General features: G+C 32.3%; 1 protein-coding gene across 1 annotated transcript in view; it reads left to right on the top strand.

Moving 5' to 3' along the window:
- Window positions 1–25,113, top strand: part of LOC128214575 (midnolin-like) — a 34,352-nt gene extending 9,239 nt beyond the window's left edge. The window contains exons 2-7 of the mRNA XM_052921127.1: window positions 6,092–6,179; window positions 13,687–13,743; window positions 16,149–16,328; window positions 17,886–17,991; window positions 20,511–20,684; window positions 22,460–25,113. Coding sequence (XP_052777087.1) covers window positions 6,092–6,179; window positions 13,687–13,743; window positions 16,149–16,328; window positions 17,886–17,991; window positions 20,511–20,684; window positions 22,460–22,770 — 916 coding nt within the window. The 3' untranslated portion in view covers window positions 22,771–25,113. The remainder of the gene's footprint in view (window positions 1–6,091; window positions 6,180–13,686; window positions 13,744–16,148; window positions 16,329–17,885; window positions 17,992–20,510; window positions 20,685–22,459) is intronic.
- The last annotated feature ends 229 nt before the right edge of the window (window positions 25,114–25,342 follow it).

Below are 25,342 nucleotides of genomic sequence, written 5' to 3'. Positions count from 1 at the left end.
TTCCTCACTGTGCAACCTGATTGGGGCATAATTTGGTCTTTGATTAAAAGTTCCTCACTGTGCAACCTGATTGGGGCATAATTTGGTCTTTAATTAAAAGTTCCCCACTGTGCAACGTGACTGGGGCATAATTTGGTCCTTGATTAAAAGTTCCCCACTGTGCAACCTGATTGGGGCATAATTTGGTCTTTGATTAAAAGTTCCCCACTGTGCAACCTGATTGGGGCATAATTTGGTCTTTGATTAAAAGTTCCCCATTGTACAACATGACTAGGGCATAATTTAGTCTTTGATTAAAAGTTCCTCACTGTGCAACATGATTGGGGCATAATTTGGTCTTTGATTAAAAGTTCCCCATTGTGCAACTTGACTGGGACATAATTTGGTCTTAAATTAAAAGTTCCTCACTGAGCAGAATGACTGGAACATAATTTGGTCTTTAATTAAAAGTTCCTCACTGTGCAGAATGACTGGGGCATCATTTTGTCTTTACTTAAAAATTCCTAAATGTGCAACATGACTGGGGCATAATTTGGTTTTTACTTAAAACTTCCTCACTGTGCAACATGACTTGGGCTAAGATCTTAAGTTTCATGAGGAAATAGATTTGTTTTTCTAACAAAAATCAGGTATTGAAGCTGTCCATGAAGCTCTAAATGTCACTTCCAATAATGATATCATTGTGGTGAATCAAACAGTTCAAAGTTGCACTAAACCACAAAATTCTCCATCAACCTACTGAAATATGACTGGATCATTGCATAGACTGAAAGGCAAATCAGTATAATAGCCACATAACACTCTCCATCAACCCACTGAAATATAACTGGATCATTACATTGACTAAAAGGCAAATAATGGACTTGAAAACTTAAATTTGAATCAACCAGTCTTCAAGTTAACCGTCAGCTACATATACTTTAAGGCAAATGATGGCATTCTCACATCAGCCCATCTTAAATGTTGCAGTCAGCATTATCAAATGAATTTTGACTAAATTTCATTGATAGACTGAGCATTGTAACTGAAATTGCATCCCTAAAACTATAAGATGAACATTAGTCAGTTTTTTAGTCACAACTCCCTACCAATCATTAGTGTTTGCTCACCTCCCTTAGGGTTACTTATTCATGAGGAAATTACTTAATAAACTCTAACCTTCACATGAAATGTGAGTGGGACATTACATAGACCAAGAATTATTGCCAACATATCTGTGCAGTTGCATCCATAAAACCTAAGATTCACAAATTAATAGCCTGTCCTCTATTTGGTTTTCTGCTGAATCTCCACTTGACAGTACCTGGATTTCCAGTTAAACTCGGAAAAGTACTTTGCAGAATTACATAGCAGGTTTTTTTGTTATGTGGGAGTTCAGCTTCTGAAAGTTAATGAAGAAATAACTTAGTTAACATCTTTTAAATGAAGACAGTGTTAAGTCAAAATAGGTTTCTGACTCTGAAAATAGAACTTGAGTTAAGCTGGTCTTAAAGTTGATGTTAAAATTAATCATAAGAACAATTCAGCTTGGATAATAATAGCTTCATAAATTAAACATATAAATAGGTTTTTGGTTGAGGACTTTCTTCACAATTGTTTGACGGATGTCATTTAAGTCCCTGTAACAACAATGAATCACCCTCTAAAGCTATATTATTGATTACATACATGTTACATAACGTTTACATGTAGGCATTTTGCTAGCAATAAAAATGTTTTATTCAAATTTCTTTCTTTCTTCTTATTCTTGAAGATCATTGATTTCTACCTGCTTAGGTAAACAGAAAAAAAAATGACTGATCTAATCTTAAAGAATAGGGGTGAAGACACACATGCCATTTGAAATACTAGAATGCCTTTTGTTAAGGAACATACCTCTGAAACACCTACTGCCAGACAGTTCATTGTTTACTTGTAAAAGCTGCCAATATTTGCAGCAATAGGCCTCAAATAATTGTTCATGTTTCAGTTGGTATAAAATTTCATATAGAAGCCTGACTGTGCCAGCTTTGAAGTCATTGTAAATAAATGCATTTTGCAACATTTTTTTAATTTTGAAAGCGCTTTTCTTTGTTTGTTTTCTCATTTCAGTGCATAATTTATTACTAACTGAGACAGATATAGTTTAATTGTTTGTGAAATAGTTTTGCCATGTCTGTATGTCATTAAGTTGGAACAGTTTATGCAAAATTAGATTCTGAAGCAGATATCATAGCTTTCAAGGATGTTTTAAATTGACTGACACTGGGCTGTTTCAAGTAGTGGTGGCCCAGCAATAAGGCAACTATGTGCAAGGTTCTGGTTGTCTCTGTATCATTGCCAAATGAGGTGTAACTAAAAGAACAATCTTTTTTCCCCGTCATTTTTTTCTGCAATTTTAGTGGTCAGTGTAAATACTTTTCTGAACTATGTTGTTGTTATATCCTATTGAACTAATTTTAAAACATGAAATTTATTCTGCCGTGTGAAGCCTCTGTATTAATATATGTATTGCACTTGCTGATCCTGGCTTTCCAGTTATTATTTGAAGTAAAATAAATATCAGATAATTAGGAGGTGCAATTTAACTGTTTACGCAAGCAAAGGTCAACAGTAATACAGGCAGAAAAACTGGCAGCTGGTTTTCAATATATTGAAAACATACAATCTTTTACTCACTGTTGACATTTTCCAACCACATAAACAGAAGTCCCATGACCTTTAAGCTTATTGTCATTATTGGAAGCTTCTGAACATGTGTGTTCTTTTTCCATGTAAATAATGATATTTAACATTATTGAACACCCTTCGACCTTTTCCTAGAACTATTTATTTCCAGAAAAAGGAAAGCTGGACAAAAATCGGTAGATAGAACAAAATTAGTTACAAATTAATGTCCGACTGTGGTTAGATAAGAACATATCAGTTTTCTAATTATAAGACCATTATATTTTTTGTAATTTTAATCTATCAAAGTATAAATTGTAATCTACATCGGTAGGTGATGAAATATTATATTTACATAAACATTAACTATAAAATTTTGTAACAAGCTATTATTTATGGTTAACTTATAGATATGTATCATGACTGTAGGTGTGTCTTATCACCTGTTTGTAACCCAATGACACTTTTTTAAACTTAATTTTGTGAAATATCTGGGGGCTGTTTCAACATAGATCAAGTTGATTTTAGTTTTGAAATTAACTTGAACACATGGTTGAGGAAGTTATGAAAAATAAATGTTTTGCCATTTGTGATGGTTATACAGATTTGAGACTATTGAAGTACAATTAAAACTATTTTTTGAAACGCCCCCTGATTGATGTTTCAAAATTGTCTCATTAACATAAGGATGCAAATAAAGACTGTCATTTTTACATTTCTATACCTCACCCTTTATGTAATTAATTCACTTTGTGGCTCATTATAAAAGGTGATTCAGTCCAGTAAGACTTAATAACAAATGCAATTGACCTTTCAATCCAATTAAAGACATACATGTATGTAGTATGATTCTGCAAATGAACCTTCGGTGTCTTACTTAATTAGTTAGAATTTTTTTTTTTTTTTATATAAAGATAAAAAAAAATTCAGACAACAATTTTTTTTTAAAAAATGCAGACGCTAAAAAAAATGGGTTGCATGTGTTTTTTGAAGCAGTTGGATATTAGCTTTTAATGTGGCCTTATGAAAGGAACATTTAACTTGAACATTTTCTCTTTGTGGTAATCAATTTCCTATTAATTGTTCCCGGCCATTATGGTTAAACGTAGCTATTAGAGCCCACTTGACCGGAGTTGTATTGATCTGTGGCTATTCAGCTGATTTGTACCACCCACACAACAGTTGAAATCAGGAAGTTTTTTTTCCAGACAAAACTGAGATTTATTGAAGGAATGAATTGCATGACTCAGATGTCATTATCAGGGGTATGAAAGCAGTTGGGCTGGTTTAAGTGTGTGGAGTCCATTATAAACTTGAATATGGTTTAAGATATTAAAACTAAACTTGGTGCACATTATAATGATGATCTTCACTATCATATTATAAACTTGAATATGGTTTCAGATATTAGCACCAATCGTTATTACACACTATCATATTATACACCCATGAAGTGTTCCTTAATTGACTGGGGAATACAGAAGTGCATTGGCATCTTCTATGACGTGTTTCATAATCGTGTGTGTATTTGAGTCTCGAAAATATTGCAATGTTCGAAAAGGTATAACTCATTCAACAATTGGTTTATTGAAGATATTTTCTTCACATTTTTATTAGTCATTCATATTTTATGATATGAAATAAAACATATAAGTTCAAGTATTTTAGGTTGGGCTGTTCTCAGTATTCAATCCTGTATTGTTATTTTATATTTGTATGTACTTCAGCAAAAGAACTGAAATAATCTTTAAAACTTCATTTTATTAATTATGATTTACAACGAACTGAGTGACATCTTGTCCTGGATGTTTTATAACAGGAATTGAATATTTTGAAAATGAATATGCAAATGAGAAGCATTTTACGATTATTGGGGAAAAACCCATATTAAGTGTGGGTTAAGTCAGTTCTTAAGCCCATTAATCAAAAGTTGACGGCTCGGAAGCTCGATGGTTTCACTGTTCATTATAATACCTTATATGTTAAAATGAATGATGAAACCAATGAATATACTTCTGTTGTTATTTTCAAAGTTTATTAATACACAAAATATTGTGATGTACAGATTTTTTATGCAAAGTTAATGAGCCGTTTATATTTGAAGTGGTTTAAATCTGTCATTATATCCTAGTTCAGAAAAGCTATCTAAATGATTAAGATTTGTATTGTATGCATGGTGGACCCATTTAATTCTGACCTGTAGCTTTTTAAAGCATTTTTTTCATCAAAATACTAAGAAAAGGTATTTTAATTTTATCTTCAACAAGTTAAATCAAGACATGTCCAAAAACATCAGTTAACACAATCAGTTAGAGGCAATCAAAGATCAATAATTAAATATGAAAGATCACATTAACAAATAAAAAATTAAAATTGCAATGAAATGATATTTACTTCCTGTATTTTGTTTTTATTGTGTGAGGTTTTTTTTCAAGATTCAAGGATATTTTAGCTGATAAGAATAAAAATAATTTCCCCTTTTAGATTAATGCAATATTCAAGGGTATAGAATAAGTATATATGGTATCAGGGTCTTCACAACACAAAATCTTGGAGTTCATAATGCATAAAGTTCTTAAGCCTTATATAATTATGATCTTTAATGAAACACTGGGCCCAGGGTAGCAAAGAATATTTAACTAAATAAATTTAAGTTTTGAGGGTCTCAGTGTACATGCAGCTCTGACACAACATTCTTTGTCAATTGTTCTCCTTAAAATGACATTAAAGAGCAGTCTTTGCCTTAAAAAAAATTCAGCACTTCCGGCAAGTTATTGATGAAAACCATGCACTTGCCCTTAAACATTTTTACCATCCCTTAAAATATTAAAATAAAATCCAACAAGAATTAAAGTGTAGTGTTCATTTTTTCCCTAAATGATAACAGCTTATTGAAAACAACAGGTCTCCAGTCAGCTCTAAGTCATCAAAATACTTTAAATTCATCATTTTGTAAACAAAACAAAAACACAGACGAGAGAAGTATTTAATTAATAAGCGTCTAAGTGTCGGGCAGACACTTATTAATTGAATACTACCAATGCTGAACACGCGGAATGCTCACAGTGACGTCACCGGTTCATGCGTAAATAGACGAAAGCCAATAATTTAGAACGTTCATTCAGGATTTGTGAATTGTTGCTGAAGAAATTATGAAAACAGAGGGATTTAAATTTCGGAAAAATGCACTTGCCCGTTTGGGCACCCACCTGGGAATTTTGACTTGTTTGAAACAGTATTTACTTGTCCCTGGTTTCGGCCAACCCTGAGTTATGACGAAGACTGCAAGAGTATATATAGTGTGTATTAATTTAATAAAGAGGTGTCCTGAGACCCCTTGGGTCTGATCGAGACTGCATCACCATTTTATAATATTGCCTAATGAACATGTTCAAAGATTTATAATAAATCGTTATTTTGATTTTTTTTAATTGTATTATTTCAGGTTGTTATTGGCTGGCACCCTGGCAGACAACGATGTTAGGAATGGCGGAGTTCTTACAATAGTCCCAAGCATGGAAACCGGATCACATGTAAGAAATAATTAAATATTGAAACCAGCTCATATCTATCTGAGGCCAATATAAATTTATTGCTAAATTTCATCCATTTTTTTTTTTAAATGGGGGGGGGGTGATTTTATTATTTATTTTTCTTAGATGACTTGTTTCACCGTTGAATATGTATTCATGCACTTGCTTATTGCATAAGGGACTGGCTATACATGTGTTTCTTGACAAACCTGGAAAACGATCATAACAATTCTCCGTTTTTACATGTGAATGTTATAAATCGACACTGTTGGTATGAAAAGTAGATTCCTGGTTAGTACTGGACCAAAATGCAAATACAGACGCTAGTTCAACATTTTTATTTGAGACAATAAAAATTATGGGTGGCAGGAAAAAGAGGGGGCGGTGGGGATGAAAATATAGCAATTGATTTATAGTCGCCTTACATTACATTGAATATCTGTAGTTATGATTTATTTGAAAAATGTGAGATCTTGTCATGGTGTTTGTGTGTCATTGTCAATGGATACGAGGTTTGCTCGCTCAGGTGTTGTGAAAACATGTACGTAAGCCATTACTTCAAAAAAACCTTTTTCGAAGACGTAAGGCACAATACATGCACAATATTGGGTTGAGTATATTAATGTTCCTTTTCAAAGTGCTTCATGATGTTTTGAGATGTAAAGATTTCTGACAAGTCATGATGCAGTTCATATAATAATCCACACCTACATGTGTTAGGTGAGCATTGGGGAAGAGCTTGTTTTCCCAGGCCCACTGCCGTCTTCTTAACTGAAGACAATACAATCTAAAACCAGGGTATCTAGAGTATCAATAAAGGCCATGTTAGTTTGAATACTCTCACAAATCATGTCAAGATTTGAAAAAAAGGATGTCACATATAAAAGTGTTCTTTCATTGACACCTCTCCTTTATGGTAAGTCAATTACAGCGGCCTACGATATTTTGGTTCCCTATTCATTATATGTGTCATATCGTTATGCATGACACTCTCATATTATTAATCAGGTCATATTCGTACATTTACCAACCCACTTCGACACACAATCATAATACTTGTTATTGGTTCAATCATATTTTTATCCAATGGGGGCGAGATGTATCATATCGTATGATTTATGAATTAAAGGTCGTTTTACCGTCTGATGAATTTGACTCAAGACGTAAAATTGTTTGGCATAAAAGTAAATCTTTATGACAATATGTATTCAAGTTTCTGCCCAGTGAATTTCATATTTCATTATTTAAATAAGATTGTTATTGTTAAGAATTAAAAGCATGTATTGCATATCATTAAGAAATTTAACAAGATTCAGAATTCTCTGTGAAATTACGAAACATTACATCTCAACATGTATGGCAATTGAAAAGAAATACTTCAGGTGTTGATGAGTTTATAAAAGCAATTATACTAAAAGCTCATGGAAAGATGAAAACATCATGATTGTATTAAGATGTGTGGGTGATAAAAAAATAATCACGGCAGAGGTCAAGCGGGCAGGTTATATATAAGTTCACAGCAAGGACAAGGCTAATCTATATTTAAGAGGCCTCTTACACACAACATTGCTAAGCTACTGAAGTCAGATTTCTTGTCAATGCCAAGCGTGTTGGTAGTTTACAACGTTGGTGTTGCTACTTTTCCTGGTTGTTGTTGCCATTTTTCAATATCAGTTACTGTAAGAACTTATAATATAAATATATGTATAAATATATATATATACTGAATGCACAAGGGTATGATCTGTTTTATACTTTCAAGAGTCAATGTAGTAATTAACCATGCAGCAAAATAATTGTCCTCATGTATCTTTTTGTTTGTCTTAGTTTTTTTGTCTAAGGTTATAAGGTTATTGATTGAATTATCCTCAAAGATGTTCTCTTATTCATTTACATTTTTTTTCTTTTACTCGTGATCGGGTCATCTAAATAAAAAGAGACTGACAAATTGCGCCTGATTTAATACTTACCTAGATATTACGATTTTTTCTAACCACAAATTGTGCCTACAATAATATGTTGAGAATTATTAATTATGTAAGATTAATTGTACAGTTTTTAGTTGGAGGTCAAAATTAAGGTCAGGTGAAAGAAATTGTGTCTATCCACTTATTCGACATTTCAATGTTTCTATTGTTTTATGTTCATCTGTAGAGTACCTTGTTGACAACAGGGACACTGGCTACTGATAATGAAGGGATTCTTCACTTGTCCATTCAAGCCCTTGAAACATGCACAAGGTCAAATAAAAAGTTACGCAATTTAGTCTTTTTTTTAGTAAGGTTGACAATCCACTGACTTATTAAAAACTATAAAGACTACACTCAGTGAAATGCTTTCTGGGCTTATACAAATACTAAGGGCATTTTAAAAGAATTATGCACATTACAAAGGCATACTCACTTTGGCTTGTTCAGTTCAATATTTTCAATTATGTAAAATTGCAATATGTAAATTAGGAGAAATATTCTCTAGGTTTTATTTGCAGTACTATGTAATAATTAGTGTTTATTCATGGCCTTTTGAACAATTAACTCGACAGGCTGGGCACTAAGCAGCGCGCTGACATAACATATGGTTAAGAATATTAAAAATAAATGCTTACTTTTTAAGTGTTCAGCGCAAAAAATTGTATCAAATGCCTCCATATGAGCTGCAGTGTGCGTAAGAGCTTCTAGATGACGTGATCAAACCAATTAATGACTGTATGGAAATGCAAAATGGCGGTTGTTTTTATACGAAAAAGGAATTTGGCAGTTTTTGGCACTTCTAATCGTGCAGTCCCATTTGTGAAGGCATTGAGCCTGAGCACTAAATTGACCTCCTGAAAGTTGATAGCTTACAGTATTAAATTACTAGTGTTCCTATATATGGCCAAAAATAAAAATGGTTTGGTTAGGGTGACATCCGTTTCAAAAACAGGTGTGGTAGGTAGGCTATTTTTAAAAAAAGAATGTAATTGTCATCATTGGATAATGGTGTTAAATTACATAACCTTCTGTATAAAGCTTTAAAGGTTTTAAACAACATATAAATTCATACATTTAATTTTTTTTTAACAACTGGATGACTATAAAAATGGTAGGGTCGGTGCCTATTTCGTACGTATGGTCGAGTAACCCAAAACATTTTTTTTTTAGGCCTACTCCTTATTATATAGAAGTTGCTGATGGATATTCATAATTGCTGATAGTCAGCAGAAATTCTAATTTCTTGTGCAATTTGTGTGGGCGACAACTTCAGGAATGGATTCGTAATGATGCTGGATATGAAATACACAGAGGAGTTGTCAATAATTGTTACCATTTATGTAAGAAAGGTCCTATTTTATTTAATGAGACATCTCCTAACTGAGAAGAACTGAATGTTTGGCAAATACAATATTCTCTCAGCCAATATTCCTCTCCCACACCAAATTATAACGAAACAAAATTATTGAGAATTTTTTTAAGGAATCATGTGAAAGAGAGTGTGAACATTTTCACCTTTCAAATCATGGTTTTTATATGTATAAACTAATATAAATGCAGTGCCTTGACTGAACCTCTAGGGCTGTATTCATTTATCATATTAGTGAAAAAATCAACTTCAGTGAAAATTTTCAAATTGTTTGACAACATTTTCTGAACTCCATTTTACTTCGTTTTCATCACGGCTATATAATAATTGATTTGAATGTATTATTCATTCCATTTTCTTGCATTTTTTCATATTTTTTTTGTACACACTGTGTTGCATATATAGTGTTCTTGAAATTCAGCTTAGAAAAAAGTCAATTTTCCACTTAAATTCAACCTTTCGTTATAAAGCCATGGCAGTCACTGCATGTAGAAACCATGGCAGTGACACTGCATGTAGAAACCATGGCAGTCACTGCATGTAGAAACCATGGCAGTCACTGCATGTAGGAAATCTGCCGTCTCTAAGTTCAAAGTAAGGCTTCAACATATGATTTTTAAAATTGAAGTGACTTTGATTTGGAAATGGTATTATTAGTTACAGGTTTAGTAGGTGACCCAATAGGGGATATACAGGGCAAAGGAAACCATATCGGGTGAGAGCGGTTTCCTGCGCCCTGTATATCCCATATCGGGTCACTAACCCCATCACGCAGACAATTTACATGTTTAAATGTTTCATTTATTCATCGGAATCAGAAAATAGACTTCATTTTGGTACGATATAAATTTAATGACCCAATAACATGGGGTCACCATGTGACCAGTCCTGGACCAGTGGCATTGCGTCAGTTATGTTGGATATGATATTGATATATATACCGTAAGTACTATTATATAGGAGTGTAGCTGAAAGAAAGCATGCGGAAGGATTGATTCACTTACATTAAATATCACTGAACATCCTTGCAATTGATAGTAATTGATTTATGACCTTATTTGTACTTAGATTACCAATGTACATGGATTACATTGCCACCCACAAACTCAGTTAAGTAATTGGTTAAAAGAAAAGTACTTGGAGATATGGATCAGATTTAATTCATTAATTGCCTACAATAAATGTGATGGAAAATGATGTATTTAATGTATCTGAAAGCGTTCGTAAGCCACTTGTAAAACTGACAGCATTTTATTTTACTAGTTAAATGGAGAACTATTAAATGGTTACATTGTTAATTGTCGACAGATGCATATAACTATTATGAAGTACCAAGCTGCAACTTGCAAACATCAGGCTAAAGTATTTGTTAACCAGTATACATAAGCTTTATAATATCCATTGACCATTTGAGAAAAACAGATTAGCATTTATGTCCACTTGCAGTGCTTTTGTTTCGCCAATACCTATTCAAAACAGTATGAGTTTTTTTCAATAATGACTGAAGCATCGTAATTTGTAACATTAATTCTCATTTAATATTACTGTACAAATCCATTATTTAACTCTTTATTTACATTAAGGCCTTTTTCAGAATACTTTAAAAAGGTCAACATTTAGTTTTGCAAGTAGTAGATAATGGTGATGATTTTGTTTAAGTATTTTGAAAAGAACCTTTAGCCGAAACATCAATTAAGAGTCATAGAGCGGATCTAAAGCATTATGAATAACATTAACATGCTGTTCAACACACTGCACAATGGTCTCAAAGGAAATGAGTAGGAAGGCAATAACAGCCCGTCTGTCTTGAAAAGATAATAATTTCCTTGAAATACTTGGCTTACATATGGTTTTATTTCATATCGGTTAGTGTTTATTCTTATTATTTCACTCAAGATTACTTTGTCAGACGTCTTAACGGAAATAATACATACTCATAGGCAATTATAGCAAGATTTGCAATTTATTCGCTGTGTGGGCGGCTAGAGGAGAAATACTCAACTCAGTTTGATATAGTGCGATAACAGTCACAACGTACAAATACTGGAGGTGGATATACATCTATAAGGGTTTATAATTTCAAACTATACTTAGTTGTTGCTTTGTACGTTTACATTACGAATATTTTCCAAATTTCGAGTTTAAATGCTTTAAAGAAATATTTGCAAAATACTGAATTGGAATTGCTGGAGATTTTTAAGTGAAGGATCGTGAGGGTCAGCTGCATATTAATTATTTCATACGTAATAATTGATGAATTTTATTCTTAATAAATAAAGTGATAAAACAAAAATAAATTTGAAGTTAAACCAATTTTATGACAATTGGAGCATTTATCGGAAAGAAAAGAAAACAAATACTTTAAAGTTCAAACAGTGCAACAACATCAAGGGACAAAAAAACAAAACGGAATTACATACTGACAACAATAAATCCTAAGATCAAAAGAATAGTTATATATTGTGATCAAAACCATAAAGGAATTCTGATCGTCATTCTGTAGGCCAGAAATCTATAGTGAAACCTTGCCGGGAGATTAAGCACTGGGAGAGATCAGCTCTGACGTCATTGCTACATCATATTGACATTTCTGTGGCATCAGGTTGGTTTCTCAGTAATCGCTTCTGCTCCTTGTGATCAATACATCAGAAAACATCCTCGGTTAAATCATTTGCTACTCCTACAGTGATTTGAAACTATTGTAACTGAAAGAAAGAAAACTTGTAATTGAAAGAGTTTATAGATAATATTTAGAATGGAAACTGTAAAAGATATTCAGCAAAGAGTTTCAGAAGCGGTCATGATGGTAAGCCTAAATCTTTGTTGTTTTTTTGTCTGTCAGATTTGAATGTTTTTAAAAAACTTTCTTTTATTATTGATCAGTGACTCAGCATTATTAAACTGTTGGGATAGAGCCAGAATGTACCAAATGACATTAAAGTACAAAAGGTTTTAGTAGCTTCTGGCGTTAAACACACAATTGATAGAATTATCATTTTTAAAGACTCTTGCATGACAGACACTTATATGTAGCATTGGTTATTGTTTCACAGTAATAAATAATGTTCTTTTTACAATTTGATATCTAAAGTTAAGCGTTTAATGATTATGAATGTGTGTAGTTTGTTTGATACCACAGCGACATTAAAATTTGATATACTATCAGACGTTATTAGATATGTTACACTGAATTACACAGGAGTTGAAATTTTAAGTTAAATTTAGAACAAATTCAGATAATTATATCACGCCCTAACCTTTTTTTTATACTGAGGATTTTATTTTGTACAAAGTTGCCCTAAAAAAAGGCGTATTCACTTTTATACAAATAATTATGTGTCTTTGTTGTTTTTTAACATATAAAGTCTGATTCTTATTAAAACCACTAGGATTTCAATGTTTCTCCCGTCATATAATGGATAAAAATACAAATTCAATAAATACAAACTTGATGCCCTTATATGGCTATAGGAAAAATCTTAAATCACTGGAAAACCACAAATATTCAAATTATACAACTCATTTACATACATCCCATTTACATACATCCCATATGAATAGTTATTTTTTCCAAATGAGATCAGATGTTTATTGTAAAGACATTCTTATTCGCTTTTTTTGTGAGTTTGAAAACTTGAATGTTATAATAAGATGAACTTCATATCAATAAATGTCAAGCCAGCTCTGATTCTAGATCTGTTATAATACTCGATTGAGACAATTTTTCTCTTTCATGTTGATTATTTCATGTGTGCTTTCATCCCAACATGTTAGTTGATCATAGGATCAAAAATATTCAAATATTGTGAAATCGCACATATAAAATAATAAAAAGTATGTCATGTGGTTTTAAATGAGTATTTACTGATTTGTTGAACCAAATCACGTTAAAATGGAAACTATTGCATTGCCTGATTTATATATATATATTATAATGTATATAGTTATTCTATGCATTACTTTGAGTTTTGTTTTGTTTTTACTAAGAAAGCATGATTCTTGCAATGTAAAAGGCCTGAACTTCTCAGAAATGGGTACCGCATCTGAAGGTATCTGTGGAATTTTAGAGCATCCAGGATGGTTTCTTTGGTACTAAATAGCAAGTAATTTCTCCATCATCTGGAATATTACACTTGTGTTAAATATCAATTATTGTATGTATTTTCAGAACATGACGACAAACTCCCGAGTGATGCAAGCATTGGAGAATCTATCGGAGTCCCAGGTAACAACTCACTAATATAAGTAATAGTTTGTTTTATTTTTGCTTGACTAAAATATTAAGTCAGCTTTAGCAGGCGCAGCCAGGCTACCAACTTAATAGGAAGTAAAGCAGAAATAAATAATAACTTTCTTAATGTTGATGAGAATGTATATATATATTACTGGTCAGCAGGCTGGATTATGGAAACTACTAAAATGTAAATGTAAAATGTTAATTTGACTGTTGTTTCTCTCAGAAACTTAAGTAATGAAATCAGTATCCCTTTGGTGAAGACTGTCGTGAGTAATAACACTAAATGCGTTTATAGCAACTGTTAATCTTCATAAAAAAAACCTGTTGCAAAAGATAATGATCATTATGGCTCAAAAATAGAATATTGCGGGAAAAAGTTTAGTTTTGGTTTAAAATGAAGTCAAATATGATACTTTTGTACTAAACTGTATTTACCGTAAATCACTTGATATAAGACGATAGGGGGTATTAGACGCATGCAAAAAAATCCGTGAAAAATCTGAGAAAAAACTTATTCTATGTTTTGGGTAAAAGGTCGCATAGAAAATATGTCAAAATCGTCTGCCAATCTTGGCCACCATGTTTGTTGACAGTGACAAAAAATATTTATTTCGTGAAAATGGCGGCGGTTATCTTTAAAACCATACAATGATAATGCAAAATATGTTTCATTTTTATTCGTTTCATGTTAGGATAGGCACTGAAAAGTACTTAGTGTGACAATTTGTTTCTGGATGGCACTGAAAAGTACCTTTTATGACTATTTGTAAGATTTCTTTCTAACAGAATATCGTAAACAATAACCTGTTAAGAATGAAAAGTGAAGTTATGCAAAAACCTTATATTGTACGGAATTGTTCTCAAAATGTCAACATCTACAGAAAAGAATAAAGAACGTGGAAAAGTGCGAAAAAACAAGACCATTATCCCAACAGTTTGTAGAATTGGTATGTTAAACAGGTCTAAAGGCAGTGCGAATTTTTCACACCTTATCGTACAACTGACAAAAAATAATTTGACAGTGCCCAACTTTGCTTTTTTATATGCATGTTTAATTATTGTTTTATTCAAAATAATATTGAATATTTTTAATCGTACAATATTTTGTTTTAAATTATAAACGTCTTACGATGTACCGTATCCCGATCTTCTACTGCCGTTTTAACCCGTATATACTTGATCGATATGACGCGAGTAACATCCCTTTCTACATAAATCTAAACAAACTCTCGGCCTGAAATTGACCTCGGAAAAAAAGTTCAAAAGCTTGTTACTGGTTATTAGACGCAGGCATTTTTTTACATCGAAATCTGAGGGAAAAAAGTGCGTCCAATACCCAGTCATTTACGGTATTCAAAATAGTTAAACCTCAGAGGACATTTTAAGCATCAATTTCAAGCTTAAGTATAAAATTACATATTTTCGTTGATAAAACTTTTTCCCTAATACTACCTGTGTCAGTTACTAGGGTACAGAATATTGCGCACTAATTTGGGCTTGACCGATTTTATTATTGAATATCATAGAATTAGGTGGGCTGTTAGTAAAATAAGAGCTGATTTAATAAGGTCAATGTCTGGTTTGTTATTTGTGATACAAATATTAAGGATCGAAAAGTTGCGAAATAATGGAGATCACAATATTATTTCTGTAGGAAAGCACTTGAATGGTTTTGGAGTGGTTTATCAAATAATGACAGATATTTCAAAACACGTCTTATGCTGATAAAAGTAAATACTTCTGAATTGACATGTAAATCCTATATTCATCCACAACATGATAAAAACGGACATAAAATCGTCAACTTGCTCCTTTTTTCATTATAGCCTGGATTTGTGGAAATGACAGCTCATTTGTAGGGTACCACCGAAAAGAATAGCACTATTTTTATAAAGAGCATATTTAGAATTTCTGAATATATCTGTTCAGCAATAGAAACCTTTTTAGACTTCTGAATATAGTCCAAACAGCCAAATGTATAATTACTACAGCAAGCTACCGATAAATGTGCCATATATGAAACGAGGGCCTATTTTGGTGAGTGCTATAACCACAATCATGTCTCTGAATAAGACAGTTGGCAATTTGAAGCTCCTCTTAAGGTGTAAAACGATACTTGTTTCACTAGTAGCATACTGTGCTGATCCTTTTATCAGCTATTTACAGGCCAGACTAATTTGAGTCTAGTATTTATGGCCTGTTCAGTTTGAGATTAGTTATGACACTTAATAGCGAACACAGAAAGAAAATGCTGTTCTAAATTGATTTTATATTTATGAATTTAGCCTTGGATTGACCTTTATTTATAACAGAATAATTGAGTGTTGTAAAAAAAGGTTTCAGTTCTATTTTGAAACCATTTTATTTTTTATCAATTTGATAAATTATTGTAGGTGAATGATTTCCTGACCGGTCGCGCTCCACTACTCCTCGCCATGAAGCTGGGGGAACACATGATGTTCGTGCAACTGCAACTGTCCAATTCCTCGTGCAGCTCACGACGTCGCACCAATCACACGCATTGCGCCCACGGGAACAGCAATGGCAGCCATAACAACAATACATCGTCAGAGGTAATGAATGTGTGTGTGTGTGTTGGTGACACAATTGGTAGGGCTAGTGTCCTGGGGCCTTTATGGGTTTGAGTCCTGATATAATATTGCATGGTAGGACCTGCAAATATTGTCTTATCTGAAAACACAAATTAATTGATGATGGTTGCAAAATCTGTTCAACAATTATTTATTTTAAATGTCAAACACCATACAAAAAATTGAATTGATTTATTTGAATTGTTTCGTTTAAGCTTAACTTGAATGCCAGAGTAATTTTTATTTCACACTTAAAATTACCGCAATTGAATATGAAATGTATGTGTAATACCGTTTTTTAGAAAGCACTTTTTTTTTATGTAGTAAAGCACTAAAGTAACACCCAATTAAATTTAGTCATCACAATACAGCACAAATATTTTAATGTGCATTGTGGTTTCATTTATGAATTTAATTAAAGTGGAATGCACTTACATATCAAAGTTTTATAAATATCATTACCTTATTAAGTAAGGAAGTCATATTTACAATCATTCACAAATACCGCAATATAATTATTATACAAGATTGTGTTTATTCTTGTCCTACCATATATAGCAATCCAGTAAAACAATATAAACAATAAAAACCACAAGAATCTCAAAATAAAATGAGTTTGCATAGATGACAGTCCTTTCTTTTTTCTGCTGCAACAAATGCAGTAGGTTTCTCACCATCATTTGCATACATGTATCTCTGGCTTACAAGACAATGAGTGCAGATTTAGAATCATGATGTTCAAAGGGTTTTCACTTCTGTTTGTGGTGGCAGGTCAAAAGATATGACATAACTGCTTGTAACAGCTGTATTTACTTCCTACATCAACAATTTCCATGACGATTAATTGTACAATACCGTATAAGTCCTTGGTGACATGCAAACATGTATTTTGAAGGATGCGCAAAAGTCATATTCATTGCATTTACTTCACATACATTAATCTAGACCAGATGTGTGAGCAATGCCCAAACTTACTACAAAGTTTGAAAAAATTATCTAATTTTACTTGTTTATCATTTGTATAATTATGACATCATTGAAATAAACAACTACCCTAATGTACTACAACTACAAGGTTACACAACACCAATAATTTTATGTCATTACATATTTTTTTTAATTATTTTTTAATGCACTGGTGTCTTAAAATGGTAGGCGACAGTCTGTTTGTGAGGGCAAAATATGGTACGTGTGGGGGAAAACGGCTTGTAACAGCTGTTTTCACTTCCTACGTGATATCAGCAGTTTTTAAGATGACTAACTGAACCAATATTGCTTATGCATGTTTGTCATTCAATTCAAAATGATAATAACTTCAGTGTAGATGGAGAACTGTTTTTAGCTAACTTAAATTAAAAGAGTGGTACACATTTTAAACCTTATTTTCACAGAAAAATGCTAAGAAAAAAGAATGTCAAAAGTCATCGAACTTTGGTGTTAGAAAAAAAAAGAAAATGTCTTGACTTCAGAACCAACTATCCTTCATTTAAACACAAAGATGGGGTGTTCATGTTGTTTTGTTTGTTTTATTTCATACAGAAGTGCAATCCATCTCCAAATAGCGGGTTGAACAGTTGTAATTCAGGGGCTGTGATCGACAGTGTCAACCATCTTGGGCAAGGGGTCTATTCGGGTAAATTTTCAGGTAAGTTTGTTGATGATGATGATAATGATGATGACGATGATGATGATGATGATGATGATGATGATGATGATGATGATGACTCATAGTATTATTATTCAAAAATGTGCATTTTACCAGTACAAATCTTCTAGTGGTGTCTGAAATGAGAGACCACCTTGAAGTATTTCCAGTGGGATCATTCAAATGAGAGGCTGACAGTAGTATTTCCAGTGAGGTCAAGCCTGCCATTATTCAAATCAGAGTCTGACACTAGTATTTCCACATTTTAAATCCACAGAATCATTATATATTGTGAATATGGGTGTACCAGTTTCACGACTGTCATTTAAAGGCATTTGTTAAAAGCCTTTAAACTAAGTTGCAGTCGTAAATCTAGAGCAATTTTATTTACCATTCTTGTAACAAAAGGTCTTGTATCAGAAGTCCTTGAAATAAAAATTAAAAAAAAACTGGGACAAACTGCGTTTTCTAATGGAAGATGTGCCAAAGCTGGATTATTGCGAGTATCATTTATCGTTGCGGCCAATATCAACAACTGCCTTGTCCAATATGTAATCCTGTTTCCTGTTTGGCATTAAGACAGCTTATGTTTCTGGGCCTATGTATATGATGGTCACAATCTGAATGTAAGACAGTCAGTTTTTTAGCGCGTCTGCTTTCCTTGGTAAAAAAATTTCAGTAATGGTCATAGCGGTGTCATTGTGAAAAGCATGTACCTTGGCAATAAGTAAGAAACATTCAAGATTTTCCAATGGAACTTGGTTCGCATGTTGACAGAAACAATATGTACTAAATTATATATAGCAGGGCCCATAACTCCAGCTGTAATAATTGTGAATTACCACCCTTGTTTGATTGGCTCCCCAACACTCAAACTTTGTCTACAGCAATATTCTGTCAGAGGAAGTTTTGGAAGGTCCATGAATAAATTTGTCCATTAAATTAACACGCTTTAAGGTCAGAATTTTCCATCTACATGAGATCAAAAGACCTTTTATATGGATGGTCTCTATTTTGTTAAGTGTTTGTTCCTGTTGTCTGCAAAATTTAAAAAGTTTCAAAACAGAGATGGATGCAATTCCAGGAGAATTTGATTCAATAAGAGGGTTCCTGTAATTTTAATTCGCTCCTTCCAACAGTAAATTAATTTTATTGTTCTCAAAATTGTCCTAGAAATAGAATCTAATTTGAAGTATATTTAGCGTGTTCTTGGGCGATAGTCAGGAAACATGTATTTAAGATGAAACCATTGATTTGACAATGTTGGGATTAAATTATGTCCTGAGATGTTGTCCTTAAAATAAATGAACAATTCATTTATCAAAGTTAAAATGTAAGATGTTTTCTCACAATATTTGTGTTAAGCAATAGGCTAAAAAACTGAAGTTATGGATACCAGGAAGTTTTTCCTGTATAATAGCTTGCTGTGTTTTTGCGTTATATCCAAAACCACACACCCACACTTGAATTAAGATATTCAATGTAGTTATAATAGTTATTCAATAAATTCAACACTTTACATAAACAGAATTTTAAAATCAAGTCCAATAAAACGAATGTCTTTAATACAGGTCCCCATGAGGTCAGTTTACAATAGGGCCATGTTTTTCTTTTACATAAAAGAATATTTCAGATAATACATAAGCTTCAGAAGAAATCGGAAAGCCCACTTTTTCACTTCCTACGTATTATTTGAACACTCGGTGAATCAGCAAATTTCAATTAATCTGAGTTGTGAGTGGGTATTGAAATTGTCTTCCTTCCAGTGACATTTGTCTTCTTGGAGAATATTGTGATAAATTCTCTTGTTCAAACACACTGTCATGAAAGTCAAACACATCAAGATTTGGTCACGTTCCCAGTGTTTACAAAACAGTACTTGTTTTTATTAAAAAATGCATTGGTATGTTATTTTAAATTGAGAGTCGCAATAAAATGTCAGTGTTTTTTTTTTATTTACAATTATGCAGTAGTCTGTTTTGGTAATCCCACATTAAATCATCGCTTTTTATGGTATTTGGTGTATGTAAAAAACTTGTTAAGTACATTCAATTGAAGTAATAAATTCTCCAATTCTCCATCTTGTGTGTTCCTTGGAAAAACAAGCCAGGCAGGGGGGGGGGGGGGGGGGGGGGGGGGTATTTTTTCTGCTTTTGATCTTAGATTGGGCCTAAAGCAAGACAATAAAATATCTCAGACAAATTGATCATGCAGTAAATATTGCACTTAAGTAAGGTTTTATTTTCTTATTTGTGATAACAGGAAAGGTTGAACAATATTTTAGATATGTGAAAAATTCTTCAGAATATTTTTGTATCAAAGTATATCATTCCATATTGGATAATAAATTCTCGTGTATAGAATGGAGTGTGACATATGAATGTTGAACAGAAATATAATGCGACATTATAAGGGTATTCAACCATAGATAACTTGTCACTGTTATTTTCAGACATTTTAACACATAAATAGTTAAATGTTTATTTTATTTTTCTAGCAAAGAATAATTTTGATTTCAGGAACTCTTGACCCAACTATTCAGGATCCGGCTGGGCGACCGAAGCGTGACATCAACACCATACTTCAGATTTTAAACGACCTGCTGGTAGCATCGCCCCAGTTTCGAGAGTCTGGAGGCTCGTGTTTTAGTTCTGACAAAAACTTCTCTCCACCCTGTCAACAACCTGTTTTAGGTTGGTAGTCAAATGTTTATAGTCTTATATAATGCAATTATTGACTTAATTAAGTCATTACTCATTATACATGGCTCCAATACCACATACTTTCAGTCCATTATAATAGGATCAAGCTAAGCACTCAGTTTTTGTTTTTGCATAATTTGTGATATTTTCTCATTTTGAAGAATTCTGAGACTTTAAGTTGTGGCCATGACCTTCTGATTTGTCCTAACGAGATAGTAAGTCATGGCCACAAAGTCCTGGGAACGAGTCAATAAGTCGTGGCTACCAGATAAAAAAAATTCTCACAATTCACCTCTAGGCCACTGTATGTAAGTCATACTGAATGCAGATTTTTTTGTCCTTCAGTATTATTACAAAATGGGGCGAAAGTAAATAGTGTCTTGAATGACAAAGCAAGTTTGAATGTCACATGAATTAAATGTTAAGACATCTCAAAATGTCAAGTATTAGAAGAACCCGCGTCTGGCTACCAGTGATGATTAAAATGGCACTTGTGTCTACAAACAGCATCAGAGCATGGCTACCTACAACTTCAATTTAAGGGATAAGATTATTTAATACAGAACATGATATTTTCCAATGATTTGCATTGGCAGTTTTATTTTATCAAACAGCACTGGCATTTAAAGAAAGAATCACTTTGAATTGTAATGAGGATTATTTGACTGAGTAATTGTACACATTTCTGATAATGTAAATTTCTTTTTTCCCCAATGACATTTCGGTAACAATTGATGAATATTTTAAATCTTCAAACCTTCTTTGACCTTTAGATTTTGCTGAATTTGAATTTAAATTGATTTGATATTTTCTCTATTTTCAGTTATAATGTCAAGCATTTGTTACTTCAAAGTATGCTTTAACAAAAAAATTATTTTAGATACTACATTATGTTTAAAATTGTGAAGTACTCATTTTAATTTTCACCAGGTAAATGATCTGACAAAGTGATCTTTAAAGTCAATCTATTATAATTCTAATTCACAAATTAATGCAGTTATATGATCATCATCAAATGCCTTTGAAAAAAAGCAAAAGATGTGTGAACAACTTCAAAGTATTTGCATTATTTCTTAACCTTTTGAAAGTGACTTGTATATTTTTCATGCCATTTTTAGCTTGGCAAAATCATGATTGACATTTACAATCCAAGTTATAACTTAATAACAAATGACTTTCCATCATGCCCTTCATACATGGAATAACATTTACGTTAAATAATCATTATCATGTATAGAAGATTGACATTCTTGTGTATTATCACTTCAATACAAAAGAGTAATGCCTAAGTTATTATATGACTGCTCTTCCCTTTCAAACACTTTTATTGCTAAATGTGGTTATATCATTTCTGCAAGTAAGTGATTGTAGAAATCACAAGAATTTAAGCTATCGTATATCTAAATAAAGTGTTGTAATTTTTCTTTTCACTGTTAGAATAGTTTAACTACATAATACCGGTATAATATACAACTGAATATAAATATCTTTCCTCAAAAGAAATAAACAAACTTTTTTTACAAGATATCAATATATACATTCTGTATTATAAATAAGATGTACATGTATACGGATCATTGGTGTACGTGAATTTAAGACAAAGTTTGGTCAAATTAAGCTAATCCTACCTGGCAGTGTATTTGGTTTATAGCATGTGCTAACAAGTCAGTTTATAAAAGACAACTGCTAACTATGTCTAGTATACTCAACAGTTATTCAATATTGCCTAATATCTAATGTCAAAATATGTTTTTTTCAACTTACAGATACAACTAGAAGTTATAATGACAATAGCGGGGATGCAAATTTGCGGGGGAAGGTCAAGACGTTAAAACGTATGATGGAGGAAAGAAAGTTGCGTCGCCAAGAGAAACGAGGCCTACGTGCACCCTACCAGTGGCCAAACAAGCTTTCCCATGTGTACCAGAGGATGAAGGCAAGGGAAAACACAAACTACGAGTCTGCTGTAAAGAGAGACCTTGAAGTGGCGGGAAAATCTGAGTCACATCCAGAATCAAGTTCATCTTTCCAGCCATCTTCCTCCGCCCCTATGGAGCAAGAAAGTGTTCTCGTCTGAAGCCTACTACTGGAGATTCATTCGGGTTCACATTTTGCGTGTCTAACCCTTTAGACACATTTGTTTGGCTTGTCAGCCATTTTTGTCGTAAAATGGCAGCCATGTTTTGTTTTGGTGCCATTGCAGACATTTTGGTGGGACTTTGATGGTTGTTCTTGTTGGAGAACTGGTTATTTTAATGGCGTTGTTGTTATGGACAGTTGTCAGATTATGTACCATTTGTAAGCAAGACGTTGTGTCAATAATTGTAACAATGTATTTGTGTTAAGACATGTTTTGTTCTGTTTGTAACATCAGCATGTATAATGTATGTTGAAATTGACGAAATATGGTACATACTGTAAGTTAAATGAGTTATGTAAAAACAAGATAAAACATTGCAATGAGGGATAATAAATGTCATCCGTGGTTGAACAATTGTTTGACATTTTGTCAGAGGTCAGCAAATCAAGAAGCGTTACAATGTTTTATACAAGAAATAGTTTGTAAGTTTGTAGCTGTCCCGCAAGTTAAAGGCAACATTGATAGGACTAGACGCTATGAGATTTGTTCATATTTGCCATAAAATATATCCCTGCACTTTGAATGGTGAATGTAAAAAAGTTTCAAGTAGCATGTAACATAGGAGGACTAGGAACTTTTTTTGCATTTATCCCTGCACCCCCACTGTTTGTATTGTAGCTTAGTTCGATTTAATAATGCGCCTATCTTCCATTGATTTTCATACCTGTACCTGCTGGTTCTTACAGTTTTGTGATATTTATTTGATATTTTTGTATGATACTGACAAACGCTGATTGATATTTTAGATAAAACACATTTTTGTCGCATTTTTGTTATTTTTCATGAAGATTAACCTAAATTGTTTTATATTTTATACCTATTCACCTTATCATTTTAATTTAGACCTAATTTCGGTAATTTGAATAACTGGGACAAACTGACATTTTTCTGACAAGAGAGAGTATATTAATAATTTTTGTGACACTTTTAGAATATTTATGAAGGCCGAGTGTATTCTGGTGCAATTTTAATCCTAAACTTAACCTTAGAACATTTTTTTTAACCAGCTGATACTTGTCACAAGTGAGATAGCATTTTATTTGTTGAATAAAGACATAGTAAATCAGTGTCACTTAAGTCTTTAAGCTTAATGAGAAATTTCAGCAAACAAGTTTGTTAAATAGTTTATCGAAATATATGCAAGAAAAAAAGAAAAGAAAATAAAGAAAATACCTTTTTTAATTTTTAACACAAATTAAAATGGAAAACAATACAAACATTTACAGTATTTAGATAAACAGGCTTTGTACATAAGCATGTAAAATGGAGGTTTAAATACATGTATTAAAATATTATGGATGTTTATATCACCTCCACATTTAACGGAGTTTAATATATGTATTTCTATCTAGTGTGTGCTTGTTTGAACTAGTTACAGATATGTTAGTAGCATACCTTTGTATAGTTTCACATTTTCTACGATATAATTGAGGACTTAGGTACATTTTTCAATTTTTACTTTTATAAACGGATTTAGTAAGTTGTTAAGAAGAATACTGTCAACTGTTTCTGTTTCATCATTTTTAGGAGGAACATGTTATATTTATTTGTAAAATCAATTACATACATTACATTTTTGTAAAATCAATAACATAATTACATTTTTGTAAGATCAATTAACATCCATTACATTTTTGTAAAATCAATAATATCCATTAAGTTTTGTAAAGTCAATGACATCCATCACATTTTTGTAAAATCAAGGAACAATTAAGGCCAGTTCTATATCACTGTATACTTATTTTACTATCATGTATATGTTGACGCTGTTGAAACAATTATAATGGAGCTAGACTGATCCTTTCTTTGTACTTTGTGTATTATATTTTCTAAATCTTATTTATTGCTTTTGTTTAACTTATAGACATAAATGGCAGTTCATTTTTAGCATACATGCCACGATTTTACATCCTCAGCCCATAGATATCCCCACCCCCACCTCTTATATTGGATTGTTTAATATACCATGGTTGAAAAATGCCATAATTCAAAAAACACCTGTTTTGCAACAAAAAATGTTTTCTTTGGCTTTAACATCACTTTACTTTAAAATTTAAATGTTGTGTAAAAAAAAAATGTCAATGGTTAAAATGGGCAAATAATAATCAGAAGAAAACCTGGCATGTATCGGCTAACATTTCACGATCCAGAGTCGTATCTTCTATGCTCCTTCAAAACATTTTGGAGGTTGTATTGTTGAATTTTATTTAATTGTGTATTTGCCTGTGTTTATTGTGTTTTTTATATAATAATTAAATTCTTATAAAAGAGCAAAATCTCTTCCTTGTTTTATCAATGTTTGTACAAGATATATACAATGTTATACCATGGCTAGCAAGATATGTAACATGTCTAGCATGAATCATCTCCTTGGGAAATGTTCAAACAGTCTAGATTCTCTTATGAGACAATTTAAGTATGTTCAGAAATAAGTTGGGTATATCTGATACAGCTTATTAGACAAAATATTAGCTAGACAACCATCATGTGCTGAAACATACCAGTACTG

Source organism: Mya arenaria, chromosome 13 (genome assembly GCF_026914265.1).
Source record: "Mya arenaria isolate MELC-2E11 chromosome 13, ASM2691426v1".
NCBI lineage: Eukaryota > Metazoa > Mollusca > Bivalvia > Myida > Myidae > Mya > Mya arenaria.
This window is presented reverse-complemented; position numbering and strand designations above follow the sequence as displayed.